The 18,611-nt window shown below is 43.9% G+C and overlaps 3 protein-coding genes across 5 annotated transcripts; all 3 read left to right on the top strand.

Annotated features, from left to right (window-relative positions):
- The first annotated feature begins 4,136 nt into the window (after positions 1-4,136).
- LOC147963105 (uncharacterized) lies at positions 4,137-6,344 on the top strand. Its single transcript, XM_087528193.1, has 3 exons — positions 4,137-4,221; positions 4,296-5,441; positions 6,004-6,344. Exons 1-2 carry the CDS (start codon positions 4,173-4,175, stop codon positions 5,165-5,167), a joined length of 921 nt encoding a protein of 306 aa, XP_087384319.1. The 5' UTR covers positions 4,137-4,172; the 3' UTR covers positions 5,168-5,441; positions 6,004-6,344.
- Positions 6,345-8,326: 1,982 nt separating this feature from the next.
- Positions 8,327-14,271, top strand: LOC125512101 (WAT1-related protein At3g30340). Of its 2 annotated transcripts, XM_048677169.2 has the most exons (9): positions 8,327-9,280; positions 9,815-9,894; positions 10,904-10,979; positions 11,735-11,921; positions 12,223-12,285; positions 12,431-12,547; positions 12,620-13,025; positions 13,402-13,553; positions 14,006-14,271. In XM_048677169.2, the coding sequence occupies exons 4-9, from the start codon at positions 11,740-11,742 to the stop codon at positions 14,136-14,138; spliced, it is 1,053 nt and encodes a 350-aa protein (XP_048533126.2). In that variant the 5' UTR covers positions 8,327-9,280; positions 9,815-9,894; positions 10,904-10,979; positions 11,735-11,739; the 3' UTR covers positions 14,139-14,271. The 2 variants fall into 2 exon arrangements, with proteins under 2 accessions (XP_048533126.2, XP_048533127.2); XM_048677170.2 differs by lacking the exons at positions 8,327-9,280; positions 9,815-9,894; positions 10,904-10,979 and having other exon boundaries at positions 11,008-11,921.
- Positions 14,051-17,100, top strand: LOC125512099 (WAT1-related protein At3g30340). 2 transcript variants are annotated; one of them, XM_048677167.2, is made up of 5 exons: positions 14,051-14,225; positions 15,053-15,219; positions 15,297-15,888; positions 16,175-16,326; positions 16,540-17,100. In XM_048677167.2, the coding sequence occupies exons 1-5, from the start codon at positions 14,217-14,219 to the stop codon at positions 16,670-16,672; spliced, it is 1,053 nt and encodes a 350-aa protein (XP_048533124.2). In that variant the 5' UTR covers positions 14,051-14,216; the 3' UTR covers positions 16,673-17,100. The 2 variants fall into 2 exon arrangements, with proteins under 2 accessions (XP_048533124.2, XP_048533123.2); XM_048677166.2 differs by lacking the exon at positions 14,051-14,225 and having other exon boundaries at positions 14,482-15,219.
- Positions 17,101-18,611: the final 1,511 nt, after the last annotated feature.

Genomic DNA, 18,611 nt, shown 5'->3' on the forward strand with positions numbered 1-18,611 from the left:
TGCCAAGTGGCTCGTTTTGGGGTGGAAGAAGGGGCGTACTGCCCTGCACCAGTCGGTGGCGTACGTGTGCCATCGCGGCGGCCCTGGTGGTGGAGGTCCGTGTGCTCATGGGTGGAGCTCACTGCTTGGGTGTGGGCTGGCTGCCATGGTCGTGCGGCTAGCATGGTGGTTGGTGTTTCGGCATGCGATGGCGATGGTGCAGTTGTCTTCTGACGACTGGTCATACCATGGTTCAGAGGCAGAGAGTGTGCCTGTCGGGGTACATCCTCTCTGGCTTTTGCCCAGGCCGATAGTAGCGGCGGCAGCGAGCATCGTCTCCTTCATAAATGCGCCATTGTGGCTATGCTCTGTCCTTCGTGTTGCTAAGGGTGAAAACCATCATCCTTTGGATTGGGAGGTGGTACGGTGGTGTTTTGGTGGCGTTCCCTTCATGAAGATGACGCCTTGAAGTCCATGGTTCCATGGGTGCGGCTTGTTTCTGCGTGCTGATTCAGTCATGGTGAAAGACTTCGCCAACCTCAAGCAGTGCTTTTATTGCCTACATTTAGATTGCTTCGAGTGGATTGGGGTGGTGTAGATGTTCCTTAGCACCATTGTATCGTGCCTTAGGTGTGTGAGGCGTGGTGCTATGTTGTATGCTTTGGGTTCCATGGTTGCTGATTTCTATTACCTAATATTAAAGGGAGGAGGCTTTCATAGTTCTCCATACGTCATTCATTTATATCCGTTGATTTTATGTTAACCACAAATATTGATGGCTGGCATTTAAAAGAAGATGGTTTATCTATCTTTTTCTTCCGACCGAACGGAATCGCTGCCCAATCGATTTGTCTAGCAATCGAATCGACGAAATCACTAATTGAGGAGTACTCGTTGCAAAGATCATTCCAATTCCCCTGTTTGTGACAAGTGGCACGCATGCAGCGCGCCACTTGTCGCAACCTGAGAGTTTTTTTTTTCGTAGATCCGTTTATTCAAAACGTTTTATCTCTCAAACCGTGCGTCCAAATCTCGAATCGCTTTCACCGTTGGATTCCTCGCGTCGAGATCTTCAAAATTAGATCCCATGTTGATAGGTTTTGACGAACTTTTTTTCATGAAAAAAACCGGACGAAAAAACCGAACCGGGAGCACGGGTTTTTTCCCTTTCCGAAAGAGGCACGCCCGTGCCTCTCACGAAATCACAACCGTGCCACTCACGGAAGCAAAACCGTGACTCTCGCAAAAGAAAAAAAAAGAAAAAATGCGTTTTTTTCGTTTTCGAGAGGCACGACTGTGACTCTCGCGAAAGCAAAACCATGCCTCTTGCAGAAGCAAGACCGTGACTCTCGCGAAAGGAAAAGAAAAAGAAAGCGCGTTTTTCCGCACAATTTTTTTTATTGAAAAGCTAAGGAAGACTGGTGGAAAACCAAAACATAAAAAAAACGTTTAAAAAGCCGAAAACGCATGCGGAAAAATAAAAAAAATCCGGAGGGAGCACCCAGAGCGCGACACATGGCGAATGGCTGGGAGCGTGCTAAGTGACGCTGATCGTTGCGAGGCTTCCGAAGGAGCGCTTGTTAACTAGTTGCTCTCTCGAATCGATCGATCTCTGATCTGGCTGGCCCAGGTGCCCTTGACCGGCCCAATCTGATCTCGCTGGCCCGGTGAACTGGGTCAGCCCAAACACAACTGGATGGACTTCTTTCTTTCTTCTTTTTTTGACGGGAGCATAAGGGCATGTACAATGGTTGATAAGATAGTGTTATCTTAAGTTTTGCATTTAAATTAGAGATGACAAAAAAAAATTGTCTACAATAGGTCATCTCTTAGTCTTATCTTCAATAATTAGTTGTTGCTAAAAATATGGTGAGACAGATTGTGCTAAGAGATCATTTCTTGTCTTCTCTTAAATAAGATAAAACAAGCCTTCTTTTGTGATTTCTCCTTCCTCCGCCTCATCATTTATCCTATGTGGCACTCTTAAGATAAAACCATTGTACATGCCCTAATGGATCGAACTTTCTTTTCTGGCCGTTCATATAAATATTCGTTCAGATACGCGAGGGTCTACGCGTGGCTGCCAGGTTTCAAGTGAATCATCAGACCGAAGCAGTGGCAACAGGATTTCAGATGGTCAAGGCACGACGCCTTCACGACGAGCCGGCCGGCTTATGGTTACGAGTCGAGGCCAAGCACAATGCTCGCCTTCCACCGACAAGGGGACTTCTCGCCGCCGCCGCCTCCCTGATGTACATGATGTGCGCGGGTGGTTAGCGACATGCCCCAGTGATGGAGTTCCTGCAAGGCAGACCATGGCGGCCGTCACGGTCGACGTGGCCGCTGGCCCAGATTCTTCCTCCTCGCTGCAAGAAACCAAAGGGAGATTTATTATACCCAAGGAGTAGCCATCTGCGTATTTGATTATCTATTAAGCTGAACAATGTATGTACTGACTCTTACTTTCAAGGTAATTTTGGTGAAACAAGGAGATTAAGTCGTGTTGTACTTCCAGGACTATGATTGTGTTGTCCTGGGATGTAGCCGGCATAATTCATCTGTGGTATATGACATGTTCTGTATTTTGAGGGATAGGTCATATCAAAGTAGACGAACATGCATGCGTGCTCAAAAACTTTTAGCCAAAGGCCCTTGCCGTGCCTTCTTTTTCCCTCTATTTCTCTTTTCTCAATATCTCACCACACTATTATTACACCGACCTAACAGACCTATGACTCGTCATAGGACTCTAATCACCGCACGGGCGCAATGTCCTAACCCGAATAGTACTAAGCCGGACTCTAATCTTGACAAGAATCAACCTAGACTTTCCAATTCCTACACGCTAGTACTAGGACATACTAGGACACGCCAACTCCTGGCATACAAGCCAGCCACGGAACCTTCATTTGCACTGCAAAGAGTTTTCTGGGTAAATAGTATGGAAAGACCTTGCTCATACAACTAAGACTGTCATGGTGGGAGCATTCCCCACCTGAATTTGATCTAATTTCGAAAGGAAATTTGATCCAGTTTGTATGAAAACAAAATAAGAAAACCAAACAAAGTGACCCATTTTATCTGGAAAACAGGGCCAAAAATCTGCACAAGCAAGTTAGTCTCGGTCGACCAGACAACACTGGGCAACAGTCGCACCAAATACACACACACACACACGGGTATGGAGCTGCCACTCCGACGTCTCCCGCTCCTGCACAAGCCATAACGTCACACGAAACGGATGCCTTGTAGCTCTTGTTACATGAGACGGCCTCTCGCAGACCACGACCGTCGCGCCAAACATCCAGGGCCACGACCCCGACTTACCTGCCAGACCATTCCCAAAGATCTCCTCGACTGCAGAGACCAACCAGACCAGTCTAGTCATGAGGAAGACCCACCATTTAGAGATTTCTTTGTTGAAGACCGCTCTACTGGGCCTATTCAGCTAGCTGCTGATTTGATATGCTTTTATTACGAAAACATGCATCTTAACTAGTTCCGTGAAACTCTTCCTTGTGCCTTTGATCAGGAAATTCGTCTGAAGGCGTTTCATTCAACCATCGGTCCGGAGAGAAATGAAGAATTATCCACCTGGCAAAACTGCATCTGGGCAGATCGAAGGCTTGAAACCATTTCGTACTTGGTTGTTGGAGGGATATGAAACAACCCTCTCTGCGGTAGCGCTTGGGCGACAACCTCCAGGACTGCAGCGCGAGCCCCCTCTTGGCTGCCGATGACAGTGGTGGTCTTTGTATAGAAACAAATTGATCGATTCTAAGAAAACATTGTCTCTTCATCATTGTTTCATTTTAGTCCTTTCATTCTCTGATATCCATGAAAATGTCCCCATAATTCCCATTTAACCCCTCGGGTTATCCAAGCTTTACGGTCAGCCCCTCTGGCTTACTATATTTTACATTCCATTCTGTATTCCTCTGATATTTCCCCAGATACTACACTTGGGGCAAAACCATCTTTTCAAATCTAACTTGACACCGTTAGTACCAAAAATTGGCGAAAGTTTCATAGTAGAAAAAAATAGACTGAGTGCCATATATGGAATACAAATTATTTGAGGGCCAAAAAGAGAACCATATTTCTATCCACAACCAAATAAGAAATTCTCTCTTCTGTTTATTTATATGTGCCCCCATCCCCCTCTTCTTGTCGTATGAACCCTAACTTCACGGATGGATGGATCTGGGTTGATGATGGATCCAACACCACGGATACTAGCGGGTGAGTCTCAATCGAAACCATGGATCTTGAATCTTGTGTTATTAATCAAGGGAGAATTTATAATCCGTGCGTAGATCAAAGATGGTTAGCTTGGATGAACCGCCGCCAATCCTCATCGACGATGCATCTGCTCGAAGATGAGGACCTCCTCCAAGAGATCCTCCTCCGTCTCCCTCCCCAGCCATCCTCCCTCCCCCGTGCCTCCCTTGTCTGCACACGCCGGCACCGCATCCTCTCTGACCCCAAGTTCCCCCATCGCTTTCGCAAGCACCACCAGAAACCTCCTCTGCTCGGCTTCTTTCCGGTTGTGCACGTAGGCAGCCGCACCTTCACTCCCATCCTGAATAGACCTGATTGCATCCCAGCAACGCGATTTGCTCTTCCACAGGGCCACGACCTCCCCCAAGACCAATGGCACTTCATGGGATGTCGCCACGGCCTCACTGTCCTAATCAACGCATGGCAGCGCCAAATCGTCATGTGGAATCCCCTCACTGGCCAACTGCGGCATGTGACTTTTCCACAATCGATCAGGTACAAACATGAGATATTTTGTCATGCTATGGTGCTCTGCGTTGACCCCGAAGATGGGCATGTGCATGGCGATTGCTTCTTGAGCCTTTTTAAATTGGTTATGGTCAGTGTCAGAGACAGGGAAACATTTGCTTGTCTTTATGACTCAACATCTGGTGTATGGGGAAATATTTTATCGATTGTGACTATGGGTACAAATATTTTCATAAGGCACAACATCCTGGTCGAAAATGCATTTTACCTTCATGGAGGTGAGATCCTTGCCTTTGATCTGGAAAGGCAGAGTCTTGGTGTGATTGACATGCCAAGTGATGTGGACCTTCGTGACTTCGGGACTTCTCAGCTCTTACGGATGGAAGATGGTGGACTTGGACTTGCTGTTTTGTCATTTTTAACCATTCAATTATGGTAGAGGAAGTCAGATTGTGATGGAGTTGCCAGATGGGTGCTGCTACAGAAAACCATTGAATTGGAGGATCATCTCGTTCCATGCAGAATTGGTCATGATTGCATAATTGTAATGGTACTGATAGCGGGGTATGATGAGGAGAAAAATTTGATTGCACTATCTATGACGGGTGGCAACTTCATGCTCCAGGTTGGGTCAATGAAGATCAGAAATATTTGTAAAGGAGATCTCATAAGTGATGAGACCTTTTATCCCTACACAAATTTCTATACTACAGGTAATATCTGCATTGCACAAGCAACAAATATGCTATCGGGTTTCTTTGTCTGAGTATTGTATCAATTTCTTTAGGGTCATAAAGGGGCACATGATTGTTGTATTATTTTTCCCGTAGTTAAAAAATCAAATAGGTATATAAGTACAAAATTTAGTTGTTTTTTTTGTCGGTCCAGTGATCTTACAATGATGGAATTAATTAGTTTACTACTAGGATGTGTTCATTATTTCAACTAAAAATTATCAATTTTAGCATATTTGTTTGCTACAAAAACTATATCAACACCACCCAGAGATAGAATGTACTAATACTACCAGTCCTACACCATAATTTTCGGGTGTTCACATACGTAGTATGAATTAATTGACACAACCACCTAAGGCTTATGTGCCACCAACATTAGAACCTTTAGTTAAACGAATAGAAGGTAGTGTGACACATGTATCAAAAGTTTCCCTTTTCTCACATTTAACCCATGGACATTTCAGTTCAACTGATACCTTACAACATTTAATTTACAGTTTGAGGAATGGGTATGCTGACGCTAGTTTCCTATCTACAGAATACACCATCTCAGCTGGCTTCAGAGTCACAAAATGCACCATCAGGCAGGCAGACAACAAGGTGTTGGCAAATAAGCATGTAGGTACCTACCAAGAGTAAAAGACCTTGGAGAAGGATTCGGCTTGCAAAAGAAATTTTGGGAAGTTTACCATTGGTGCACAACTATGATAATGCTTTCTCACATCCCCTATCAGATTCATATAGAATTAATGCAGTGGAATGAGCTTTTAAAAGTGTCCTGATACTTCTTTTTTGTTTTGGGTGTGTATACATTGTGCCATATTATAGATGCGAGTATTTAATTCAAGAATTGATTTATACATTTTCAAGTCAGTCTAATTCTAGATCTACCATCGCAATTTTCTTGTTCTGAATTGCATTAAAATGTGCCCCTTGAGTTTACGATTACCATTTCCGACACTTGTGTTCAGTAAGTTTTTCAAGAAAGATCACCTTGCAGATATTATAGAAAAAACACCTTGCAAGTAAGATCTTCTCATGCATACCATTTTAACATCTTCCAGAAGAACACTTCAATTACAAGTGCATAACTTTCTTATTTAAGTTCAAAACTCCTTGACCTGGACATAAGCCAACACCGTCTGGTAGCGCTGGATAAGTTGGTGGGCAATGCATGACTAGTGTTTGTTTGCATGGGTTATGTGCAAAAGGTCATAACGATGTCTCCTCCAAGCTCGGTCACCTTGCCATGTGCAAAAGGCCTTATGCACCCTTCTTGATGGACATGGAATATTAAATAAAAATACAAATATATCGAGGCTTGTTGTTTCGGTTCAGGTGATCATTGGCTTCAATCCGATCGAAGCGAGAACCTCGTTACTACTGCAACGAAAGGAATGGCATCACGTAACCCACTTTGTTACTATTGAGGGTTCGGTTGCTTATCCCGATTTGTAGTGCATCAAAACTATTTATTTTGGAATCAAACACTGCTATAATAGGCACACAAGAATTGTAGTGTTCTTGAAAAGTATTGAGCTAGTCTGTATGTTCATCAAGTTCCTGTACTTGCGTAACTGTGCACAATTTGAATTATTCTAGGTACTACCCTTGATGTGCATATCAAAGAGTTTTCTGGGTCGATAATAATATATAGAAAGACACTTACTGTCCAAAGATCTTACTTTGCCGTATGTATATATCTACAATTTATCTTTCCTTAAGAAAAACAATGGTTGAATCATTTGGTGCATTTCAACTTTCTCCTGCATGGGCTAAAATCAAAGACCACACTTGACAAACCGTGGTTAGTATAAGTTCCAGAAAACAGTCCAATGTGTCAGAGTTGGAGTTTTGTGGTAATCATGCATGAGAAAGACACACTATTTGGAGATCTCACTGCTCAAGCCCGCTCTACCGGGGCTATTCAGCTAGCAAATGATTTGATATGCTTTATGAAAACACGCATCTTAATGATATTCTATGAAACTTTGTCTCGTGCCTTTAATTTGGAAATTATTTTTGTGTCTTCAAACCACCGAGTCAGAAAAAAAAACATTTTCAACCAGGCAAAATGCATTTGTAGTCTTGGACACACATGATGGGTTTCTGTCCTTTCAAAACTTTTGCTCATGCTGTAATATGTTTTGTAATGTCCACCAGCATGCCAAACATGGTTTTTGCGGTGCGGGACATATAGGTGAAGGGAGAGCAGCTATGTTTCATTTATGATCTCTTCGTATCGATTGCAACTGCTATTGCGGAGGGCATGCTTGCGGGCACTGTCAAGGAGGATACTACAACTCGTACAATTTGATTTTTGTTTGTTCTTGCAATTGATTGATGTGAGTACTACTACTCATGTTGAGTTATAATTTGATAAGTGCGCTGATGGAGCTTTAGGTTTGAAAGAATTTCAGAAATACTTGATTTTTTTTTCGAGGACGCAAAGAGGGAGTGGATAGGAAACCTCGTCTTGTCTTTATCGTTTCATTTTAGTCCTTTCATTCCTTTTTATCCCCAAAAATGTCTCCATAATTTCCATTTCAGCCCTCCGGTTATCTAAACTTTATTGTTCAACCCTCTAGCTCACTGCATTTTATATTTCTATGACGTTTTGGTCACACAGATGCACCAAAGGCAAAAATGTATTTCCAAGTCCCACTTAACACGGTTAGTATCCAAAATCGATGGAAGTGCCATAGTAGGAAACAAATAGCTGAGTGCCATGCATATGAAAGAAGAATAATTTGAGAAACACATTGGGAAACCTGAAAAAAAAGTGACACTCAAATCGCAAACAGAAAAGACCATTCTACCCCTGTGTGGCATTAGTATTCTTTACATTGGAAACGAAAAAAAGAAAAAGATAACCCCTCCCCGTCCCCCGCTGCCCGTAGGCGCCGGCGGCGGTCGCCCTCCTCGCCCCTGCCGGCGCCCGGCCGTCGTTCGCTCCGACCTCCGACCGCCCCACGCGCCTGCTCCCTCTGCCCCTCCCCCCGGCCTGCCTCGCGTCCGCCCTCTGCCCCAACTCCCGCGCGGGGTCGATCCCGCCGCCCGCAGGAGCGCTTCGGCGCTGCCCGCGCCGGTGGCCGCGCCGGGGAGGCCGCGTCCAGGAGCTGGTGTTGGGAGCAGTTCCGCGCCGGGATTCCCGCGGCCTTAGCTACTGTCAGACAGAGAAAAAGCTCCAGATTTTGCTCAGATGTGCCGCCGCCGCCGCCGCCGCCATTCCTCAGCCGGGCCGGCGCTCCCGCTGGAGGAGGAGGACCTCCGAAGCCTTCCGCCTTCCCCCGCGCATCCCTCGTCTGCAAGCGCTGGCGCGGCATTCCTTGGCCGCTACCGCAGGCACCACCGGAGGCGCCCGCTCCTCGGCTTCATGACAAGGTGGGAGTATGGCATGAGGCACGAATTCGTCCCTCTCCCGCACAAGAAGCCCGACCGCATCCCCCCGGTGCGCTTCGCCGTGCCCAGGAGCTGCACCATTCATGGGCGCTGGCAATTCCTCGGCTACCGCCACGGCCTTGCCGGCATGCTCAATGTGTGTGGGCGTGAGGTCGTCGTCTGGGATCCCCTCACGGGCTGGCAGCACCGCGTGCCTTTTCCACCGGGGATCCGCAACTCCGAGGGGGAGGGTTTGTGGATATGGCACACGCCGCGGTGCTGTGTGCTGATGCTGATGTCAAATGTGGTTGTTCTGGCTACGTTTTTTGGCGACTTCGTGCTCCTACTTGAGTCAATGCGGTTCAGAAGAATTTCTGAAAGAAATGGCTGGGATAATGCCATCCATTATGCCTACAGAATTTTCTATACTGCAGGTAGTACATCTGTACCTTGTGCGTAACAAGATTCATCCAAACACTATCAGCATGTACTTCTCTATTAATGTCTATGCGATTAAGGGCCTACTAGATATTTAAGAATAACTTGAGTTGTTTGGGTTTTCATCAGTCTGGTGATCTTCTGGAAAACTGCCAATGTAAATCTTTATGTTATTACCAGGCTAAATTATGTCTAGAACAGAAATATAACTATATTTATTGCTGCCTGGTCATTGCTAAACTATGTTTCCGTGCTTGTTTTTACTTTTATATCATAAGTTCATTAAATTTGAATAGCACTAAGTAATGCTATTTTTGTGACAATGTTTTTGTTGGATCTATTGGACATAGCTGGTACGAATTATCTTCTGAATAATTATGGATGGATGCATTTTCTATGAACTATGTTAAAGGATTATTGCCATTCTTTCTTCCACTTGGCAATAGATTTGGCTTCATTTAGTGGCCTTGTCACAAAAACTGCAACGTTCCTTAATTTTCATTGGTTTATTTGCCTTATTTTGCTTGTAGGCAGGGGAGTTGGTTGGACGTGGTTGGATCTGAAACTCTGAGCACGTGAGATCCGCTAATGTGCTATGTTGGTTGACCAGGTGAGGTGAAAATTTATGTTTTTACCGTGTGTATTTTTTGTTGCTTGGTTACTTAATTTATAAAATGATGTAGTGCATGAATATGATTAATTTCTGAACTGTTTATTTCTTTACATTTCCAAAAAGCATACCTTTGAGTAACATACCAGATGTTTCTTTGTTGTATTCCTTGAGCCTCTCATGTGCACATGATACACCAAGTGAATCTCAAATAATTGGAAAATCCAGGAGGTTTAGTTTTTTGCCTCTGATCGCAGACATTTGAGTCACTGACTGCGATCATGTGTAGCCAAAAAAAAACTTGACAGAATGTCAGTGTTACATTGTGAAGGTGTGCCTGTAGAACTAATTGTTCTTCGATCGCTAGGATGATGTTTGTTTTGTGTTGTTTCAATAGAATTTTTTTATTTGACGAGAAACATTCATAATAGGGGTGTCCCCTGTGCATGAGTGTATGATCGGCAAGCTGTGGAGCATGGTGGGGGAATCGGCCTTTGAATTGGGCCCCTTAAGCTAATATACCTTAGAGTGTCAATCATTTGTATTTTCAGAATGCTGTGTATAACGGAATCAATGTTTCATGGCAGTATGCTGAAGCACGCCGCCTATCGCATGAATCGTATGCTCATGGTTATGCACCCTTTTCAGCATACTGCCTCTCACATGATTCGTATGCTCGTGGTTATGAATGCTTTCTCATTCAGATATGTGTGAGTGAAGATTTTCCTCTTATATGACAAGTAGTGTATAATAAATCCAATCTGACAAAAAGTAAGGTAACTGGGTGAGGGACCCTCTAAGACCAGTTTGTATGTTTGGAGGGATATCAAGGCATTTATTATATATATATGTTCTGCATGAACTGTTCTATTATTTTTGCTTTTGGGTGCTGCATAGTGTTGCCTGCGTTGGACTTCCGTTTGTAAAACCACTTTTTAAAATCTATCCAGACCCTTGTTCGTGCTCAATTACGCCCATCCTGATCCTTGTTCTCTTTTGCTTGAAACAGGGACGCCATGTGAGGAACAGGGGATATTGGGAAGGTCTTTAGATCAGAGAACTTTCCTCGCACAGCCTATCTTAGAGTATGTGCGAACTTTTGTTTTGAGCCAGTCATAAGTTTGTTGGGTACTACTGGATTAGGATGTTAGGTGCTCCTCTGCCCTGCTTTTGAGAACCCTTGTATGCTTATGTTCGAAAAGGCCTATCTGTATGTTCAGAGTCTAATCTACCTGCGTTGCGACACGTCTTCTCCTTTTGGTAGTTATGTTCTAGTTAGCAATCTGCAGCTCTTCGACTTGATGCCATGTATTTTGGAACATACAAACTGGTAGTGACGTTCTTCCTCAACACGCCAACTCTGCTCACCGTTGCTCATCCACAGACCACAGTGATTCCTCTGCCACACACATAAAGCTAGTAGGTGATCTGACTGCAGTGCAGTGACCCTGTATGTAGGCACCCAGCATCTAGTGCCCTCAACTATTCCTTGTTTATTCCAGGCACCATCTAAACCAGTAGTCATGCATGCACTTTGTACCATTCCTCCACTCACCTTGCCTTTATGTATCCCCCCTGCCTGCTCCAGTTACCAATGCTTGGCATTAACATTAGTAGTAGAATTAGCATTGCTCTCACATATAAAGCTAGTGACAAGGCACCTGATAATGCTCTCTCACATCACTACATGCATAGGAATTGTCCCACATGCACCTGATAATGCTCTCACATGTAGTATATATTATGTATACTACAGGACAGATAGGATCAAGTCTGCTGCCTGGATAGTTAGAGCCCACCACCTAAGACCAGTGACAAGATACCTCTCTGGTTTGTGCAGAATCAATGGGGTGGATTGAGCTGCTGAAGCCGGTGGCGGCCATGATCGCCTTCGACACGCTCTTTGCGGTGATGACAGTGCTGGTGAAGAAAGCGCTCGATGACGGCCTGAACCCTGTCGTTCTTATCGCCCTTCGGCAGCTTGTCGGCGCAGCTTTCCTGGCGCCGATTGCCTACTTCAAAGAAAGGTTTGTGGAGAAGATCTTAGCCTTCAGAGTTCAGTTGCTGAATTGTTTTTGTATGATGTTTAGCACCTGGAAACTCATGCTGATGATATGCTGCTACTGCTACATGCATGATCCTGTCCTCTGCATGTTTATCTGAAAAGCTCCTGCTAAGCTGATGTTGCACTGTATGATGTTTTCAGAACCTTGAGAAGTATCTCTTCCTTGGTTTTCTAAATGTTTTGTTGTTGTATACTACTGTATATTTCCGTATCTAGAAAATTGCCGCTGAAAATTTCTCCTAATTATTTGTAGTTGATTTCAGGAATGCAAGACCAAGATTCACAAAGGAGATCTTTGCCTACTTGTTCATGAGTGCTCTACTTGGGTAATGTTTTTGTTCTTTTGGAGAATCCTAATTGGGTAATGGTACTTCTGTCTAGGTTCAATGGAGGAGACAATTCAAAAGAGTGCTGTAAATTAATAGTGTTTTCCTTTTTTTTTTGTCTGAATGTGTGTATAACTGTATACAGGGCACTATTCGCTCAGTATCTGTTCTTCTTGGGCTTGAGCTACACCACTGCAACACTGGCTGCAACTGTCTCCAATATGACCCCAATCTTCACCTTCCTGATCGCCGTCCCTCTTCGGTCAGTTTCTTAATAATTGACATATTGCTTCAAGTCACAAACTGTTCATCCAGACTGAAACTAGTTACACAGGTCGGAAACAGTAGATGTGAGGAGCAAGGCGGGTCTGGCGAAGATCGCAGGAACACTAGCGTCTGTCAGTGGTGCGATACTGCTGAGCCTGTACAAGGGTGCTGCCCTGACTCACACAGCATCTTCGACCCAAGAACACGGTGAAAATAGCACAACGGGCAACAGTGGCAGCAAGGGAAGATGGTTGCTGGGCTCGGCGTTGCTGCTGCTGAACTGCATCACGTTCTCATTATGGATGCTGCTGCAAGGGAAGCTCACCAAGAAGTACCCTGCAGTCATCTCCAGCACTGCATTCATGGCCTTGATCAGCTCACTGCAAGCAGGGGCACTGGCAGTCACCACCCAAAGGCACCTCTCAGTTTGGCTGCTCCGAGGAAGTATACAGATTGCAACCGTTCTTTTCGCGGTACGTAAGATATGGCTCAGATACCACCAACCTGTAAAGAATCAATAAAATCTTCTGTTATCTATAAAAAGACCACCAAGTAATCTTTTCTTTTTCGAGTATAGCTATTTGATCCCACTTGTCTGGACAAAATGGTTTAACAGTCTAGCAGTCTTGCTTATATTATCCTATATGTTTGGGGTTGGATTTGGTAATGTAAGGAGACTTCACAATTCTTCATGGTTCTGATAGTTATGAACACATGGCCCCACGAGTTAGACACATGCCATGATCTGGGGCAAAAAATTGTAAATTCAGTTAGAACAGGAATTTTCGACAGAAAGAATGGTTCAGGTTCAGCGTAAGTACACTGAAACTTTGCATTTTTGCTTTACAGGGAGTGGGAGTATCGGGGATAGGATATGTGCTGATGACCTGGTGCATCGAGAAGAGAGGGCCGGTGTTCACTGCAGGCTTCTTGCCTCTCATTCAGATCATTGCTGGAGTCCTTGATCTCCTCGTCCTTCATGAACAGCTTTACGTGGGAAGGTATTGGCCTTTACTAAAGTTTAGGAGAGAAACTGCATGACAGAGAAATGTGCAAAATAAGTATAAACTCTATTTAGTTGTTCAGTAGCACATCATGTGAAATATCATGCTTGTTAAGTTAGCTATTTACTTTCTCAAAGTCTAGTAGACTAGTACAGATCATGTGTCCTAATTAGATAGAAAAAATCTCTGAAATAAAATTCTGATCCAGATATCGTTGTACACTTGTACTATGACTTATCACCTACAAGGACTAAGAATTGACATGTTTCATAAATGTTGCAAGTGTAAAAATACCTATCAACATCGACTCTCACCAACGGACTAACAATTGACATATTGCAAAGTTGCGTACAGAACTATCGGCCAAACAACAACTTTGCTTTAAGACATAGAACTTCGGCAAAACAACAGAAAAGTCACACTTTTGTTTCTCTTTTTGTCCTTGGAAGTGTGGTAGGTGCTGCTCTTGTCATTGGAGGCCTCTATCTTCTGCTCTGGGGGAAGAGCAAGGAAGCATCGTCAGCTGCCATTTTATCAGAGAAAGGACTGGAAGAAGATAAGGAGACACAGGAAAATTTGTGAAGTATAGAAAGGGCATTCCTAGTAGTTAGTGGGGATGTCAAGAATGACCATAAATGTTCCAACTATCTGCCCTGGCCCATGCTCTATGTACGTTGCTACAACTTTGAATAAGTCAGTGTCATATTTGTGCTCATTGTGCACTTTACTTTCTGGTAGTGTGGTGCCTGGTGAGGTTGCCTTCCTTGCCTGGTATTCAACAGTGTACCAAATGATTACAGAAAACACTCGTTGGTGGGTTTTACCGCCTTCATTGGAATGCAAAAACTAGCCCTAATTTGTCATTGAAAATGACAGTTGCGCAGGAGTAAAATCACACTAGCAAGCACAAAGGTGAATGGTCAGTAGTGGTGTTTGAGTTGAGCAATTCACTGCATCTTGTCATAGTATTGCTGACTCAAGGATAGCATTGCTGGTTGACATATACCAGGTCACCTTTTTTACTAATGGCAAGTATTAGGTTCTTTTGGAAGTTTTCTTTATGTTAGGAAGTGAGGCGACTAGTCCACATACATAAAAAGGAGTTTCTGCAGTCTCAGTGCTTCCGTCCTTTCTCCACTTTCTTGGCATCTTATGTAATTTTGGTCGGGGCACCAGAAAAGGTAAGGGGCTGAATCAGGACATATATTTTACTTTCACGTTTGCACTACCAATTTGATTCCTACTGTCTACTGATATGCCATTTTATAGATTATTATTAAAAATCTTCAGTAGTACGAGTAAGTTGTCACAAGAGAAGCAAAGGAAATAATTTATTATGTTGATAGCATATTAGCATTTACTTTTTTGCCCCCCTTGCATGAATGACGGCCGCCACTTTTGGTCAGTGAGTAGCATTGCAGGGCTATATATAATCATCAGACAGTTAATGAGCGTATCAGTCATCTTGTAGCGGCAATCTTACAATGTGGGTGCAGGAGTGGAAGCCGGTGATGGGAATGCTGGCCTTCGACCTCATCTCTGCTGTGATGACGGCGCTGGTGAAGAAGGCTCTGGAGCAAGGGCTGAACCGCCTGGTCCTCGTCACCCTCCGGCAGCTGGTCGCCACCATCTTCCTTGCTCCAATAGCCTTTTTCAAAGAACGGTATGCATCCTTGTACATACAATCTGCATTCATTCCCTGGGTGACTGAAACTGCATAGCGCCACGACATTCCTGCAGGAACACGAGGCCCAAGCTCACATTGGAGATCCTGGCGTACCTCTTCTTCAGCGCCGTGTTTGGCGCGGCGCTCTCGCAGTACACCTTCTTCTATGGCCTGCAGTACACCACCGCCACCTTTGCTATAACCTTCATCAACCTCTCTCCTGTGCTCACCTTCCTCATCGCCGTCGTGATGAGGATGGAGCCGCTGAAGTTGAAGAGCATGGCGGGAGCTGCAAAGATCACCGGAACGCTCACGTCGCTGGCCGGCTTGCTGCTGCTGAGTCTCTACAAGGGTGTGCCGCTGACGCACCAGGCCGCCACTTCTGCACCTAGCCCAGCTCCTCACCATGCAGCACCCTCTGACAGCAGTGGCAACAGGAGCTGGATGCTGGGCACCATCGCGTTGCTGTTCAACTGCCTGTGCTTCTCCTTCTGGCTGCTACTGCAGACAAAGCTGACCAAGAAGTACCCGGCCATCTACTCGAATACTGCCATCATGTTCTTCATCAGCACTCTGCAGGGCGGGGCGGTCACCTTGGCGATGGAGAGACACGTGTCGCTCTGGATGCTGACCAGCAAGCTGGAGATCGTTACCGTCTTGTATGCAGTAAGTTAAACATCACCATCATCTTCTTCATCTCCTTGACTTGTACGTACCACCTTCACAAAGAGAAGAAAACAGGAACCACTTATCCAAAAGGGGCAACTACTTATAAAAGCCATTGCTTTAATTATCTTGCAGCTAACACTAGTCTATATATGCAATCAATACACGCCAGCTACTTTGACCAACTTGAACAACTGAAACCCAAAGTACGTGGTGGTGAAAATAATAATAGATATTAAGTACTTAACATATTGTTAATCATACAATGAAATTATTACATGTGCAGGGGATAGTCGGATCTGGAGCCGGGTACCTGATAATGACGTGGTGCGTGGAGAAGAAGGGCCCGGTCTTCACCGCAGCCTTCATCCCCATGATGCAGATTATGGTAGCCATCATTGATTTCTTCTTCCTCCATGAACAAATCTACCTTGGAAGGTAATACATATATACTTCTTCTCAGTTTCATGCCTCCCTGTCCTTTTGTGATGATCATTGTCATTGCCGAAGTTTCATGTATACATTGTTGCCAACTGAATTGCTGTTGCTGCTGGAGATAAACAAAGTTAATTGTTTCCGCAATCGAGTTGTAATGAAAATTTATACATATTTATGCGTGTTGATTATCGTTACATCGGCGTGCATGTACAGCGTGCTAGGATCTGTACTGATGATACTGGGGCTCTATCTTTTGCTGTGGGGAAAGAAGAGGGATGAAGCATCTGTATCTTGTACCACTACCACTGACAAGCAAGTCGACGAACCAGCTGACGACAAGCCGTGAGACTGGAGATTACACCCTTGGATTTTATTACTGCAATGCAACACATATATGTAGTTTTTCTTCCCATTTTACTTAACTGCTGGATGCAGCTACCTATATATATGTTATATATAAGGTTGTTCCTAGCTGGTACTGTTGACATATGTCCAAGCTACTGAAATAGTGGGATTTAGTAAATGAGCAGAGATCTCATTTAGCATACAGCTGCCAATGCTCTTTGGTAGCTGCATATGGGAAAATTATATGCGATCACGGGTCGAATGGCACTTCTTCCTTCTCAAGAACTTTGTAATTTTGGGCATTTTCTTTTCCTAGTACCGATGCCTTGCAATTTCGTTTGCATTTCATTGAAAAATTCTCGGCGATCTTGTTTTGCCTATGATTTCTTGGCAAAGACAGCAAAGTAATAACTACTTTATGTACCGTTATATTTCTTCTACAAGAGCAATAAGAATATATTCTTTCTTATAAATAAAAAATGAATAAGAAACATATTCTACCGTAGGTAAATAGCATATTGTGCTTGTGCTGGCGGGTTGAGGCTGAGCTATGCAATTCTGGTGCGGCTGACGTAGCTAACTAGCCATCACAGTCAAAGTACACTTTTTCCTCTTATGTATATGGACATATTGTGTCCTTGGATTGTAGTAGTGGAACACATAATAATATTTAGGATTTGTCTAGAGCACATCTAGATGTGTCCTAGTTATTGCACATCTAAGTGGCTCATATTAGATTTGATTGAAGCGTTCCTATTCTCCTGGAGGAGAGCCGCGGCTGTTTATTTATATGTTGGCAAAACACCTTGACGGGAGGTACAAGAGAAGGATTAGGAATCATGTTTGATTACAAGAAGGAAAAGAATCGGGAGAGGAAGAAAGAGATAGTTGAGATTACAACTACTACTCAAACTCTAACACCCTCCCTTAATCTAAACTATCCTTGTTGAGATTTCTCTTGAACTCTTCAAAGAGCTTAACTGGCAAGGCTTTAGTGAACCCATCTGCCACTTGATCCTTGGATGGAATGAACCTTATGTCCAACTTCTTCTCTGCCACTCTTTCTCACACAAAATCAAAATCAATTTCAATATGTTTAGTCCTTGCATGAAAAACTGGATTAGCAGAGAGATAGGTGGCTCCCAAATTATCACACCATAAACATGGAACACGACATTGCTTAATTCCCAATTCATCAAGCAATGATTCCACCCAAATGATTTCAGCAATGGCATTTGCTAATGATTTGTACTCATCCTCTGTACTTGACCTTGACACTGTAGCTTGTTTTCTAGCACTCCAAGAAACAAGGTTTGAACCAAAAAATACCGCAAATCCTCCAGTTGACTTTCTGTCATCGATACATCCTGCCCAGTCAGCATCAGAGAAAGCACTAACAAGTGAATAACTGGAACGTCTGAATTGAAGTCCCAAGCTCACAGTGTGCTTAATGTATCGTACAATCCTCTTGACAGCTGACCAATGAGTAGAAGTAGGAGTATGCAGGTATTGACAAACCTTGTTTACAGCAAATGATATGTCTGGTCTTGTTAAAGTCAAGTATTGTAGATCTCCAACAATGCTTCTATATTTTGTGCTTTCCTCTTCCTTAAGTGGTTCTCCTTCATGTGCTGAAAGTTGTTCTGAAGAAGACAATGGAGTGGGTGAAGGCTTGCAATCCTTCATTCCCATACGAGTTAGAAGTTTAGTAGCATATTTTTCTTGACTCAACATTATGCCATCTTGAACTTTCTTAAGTTCAATGCCCAGTAAGAAGTGTAAATCACCAAGATCCTTCAAGGCAAATTCTGAACTCAAATCATGCAAGAAAGCATTAGTGGCATTTTGTGAGGAGCTTGCAACTATGATATCATCAACATAAATTAGCACAAACATGACAGTATTTGCTTTGCTATAAATGAAGAGAGACGTGTCAGCCT

The sequence above is a fragment of the Triticum urartu genome, chromosome 6A (genome assembly GCF_056163025.1).
Source record: "Triticum urartu cultivar PI428250 chromosome 6A, HENAU_Tu73, whole genome shotgun sequence".
In the NCBI taxonomy this organism is placed as follows: domain Eukaryota; kingdom Viridiplantae; phylum Streptophyta; class Magnoliopsida; order Poales; family Poaceae; genus Triticum; species Triticum urartu.

Coding starts and splice junctions, on each gene's coding strand:
- LOC147963105 (XM_087528193.1), top strand. CDS start 4,173: ATGGATGGATCTGGGTTGATGATGGATCCAACACCACGGATACTAGCG. Junction 4,222..4,295: donor AACACCACGGATACTAGCGG/GTGAGTCTCAAT, acceptor ATCCGTGCGTAG/ATCAAAGATGGTTAGCTTGG.
- LOC125512101 (XM_048677169.2), top strand. CDS start 11,740: ATGGGGTGGATTGAGCTGCTGAAGCCGGTGGCGGCCATGATCGCCTTC. Junction 12,548..12,619: donor CTGATCGCCGTCCCTCTTCG/GTCAGTTTCTTA, acceptor CTAGTTACACAG/GTCGGAAACAGTAGATGTGA. Junction 13,554..14,005: donor GAACAGCTTTACGTGGGAAG/GTATTGGCCTTT, acceptor TGTCCTTGGAAG/TGTGGTAGGTGCTGCTCTTG.
- LOC125512099 (XM_048677166.2), top strand. CDS start 15,041: ATGTGGGTGCAGGAGTGGAAGCCGGTGATGGGAATGCTGGCCTTCGAC. Junction 15,220..15,296: donor ATAGCCTTTTTCAAAGAACG/GTATGCATCCTT, acceptor ACATTCCTGCAG/GAACACGAGGCCCAAGCTCA. Junction 16,327..16,539: donor GAACAAATCTACCTTGGAAG/GTAATACATATA, acceptor GTGCATGTACAG/CGTGCTAGGATCTGTACTGA.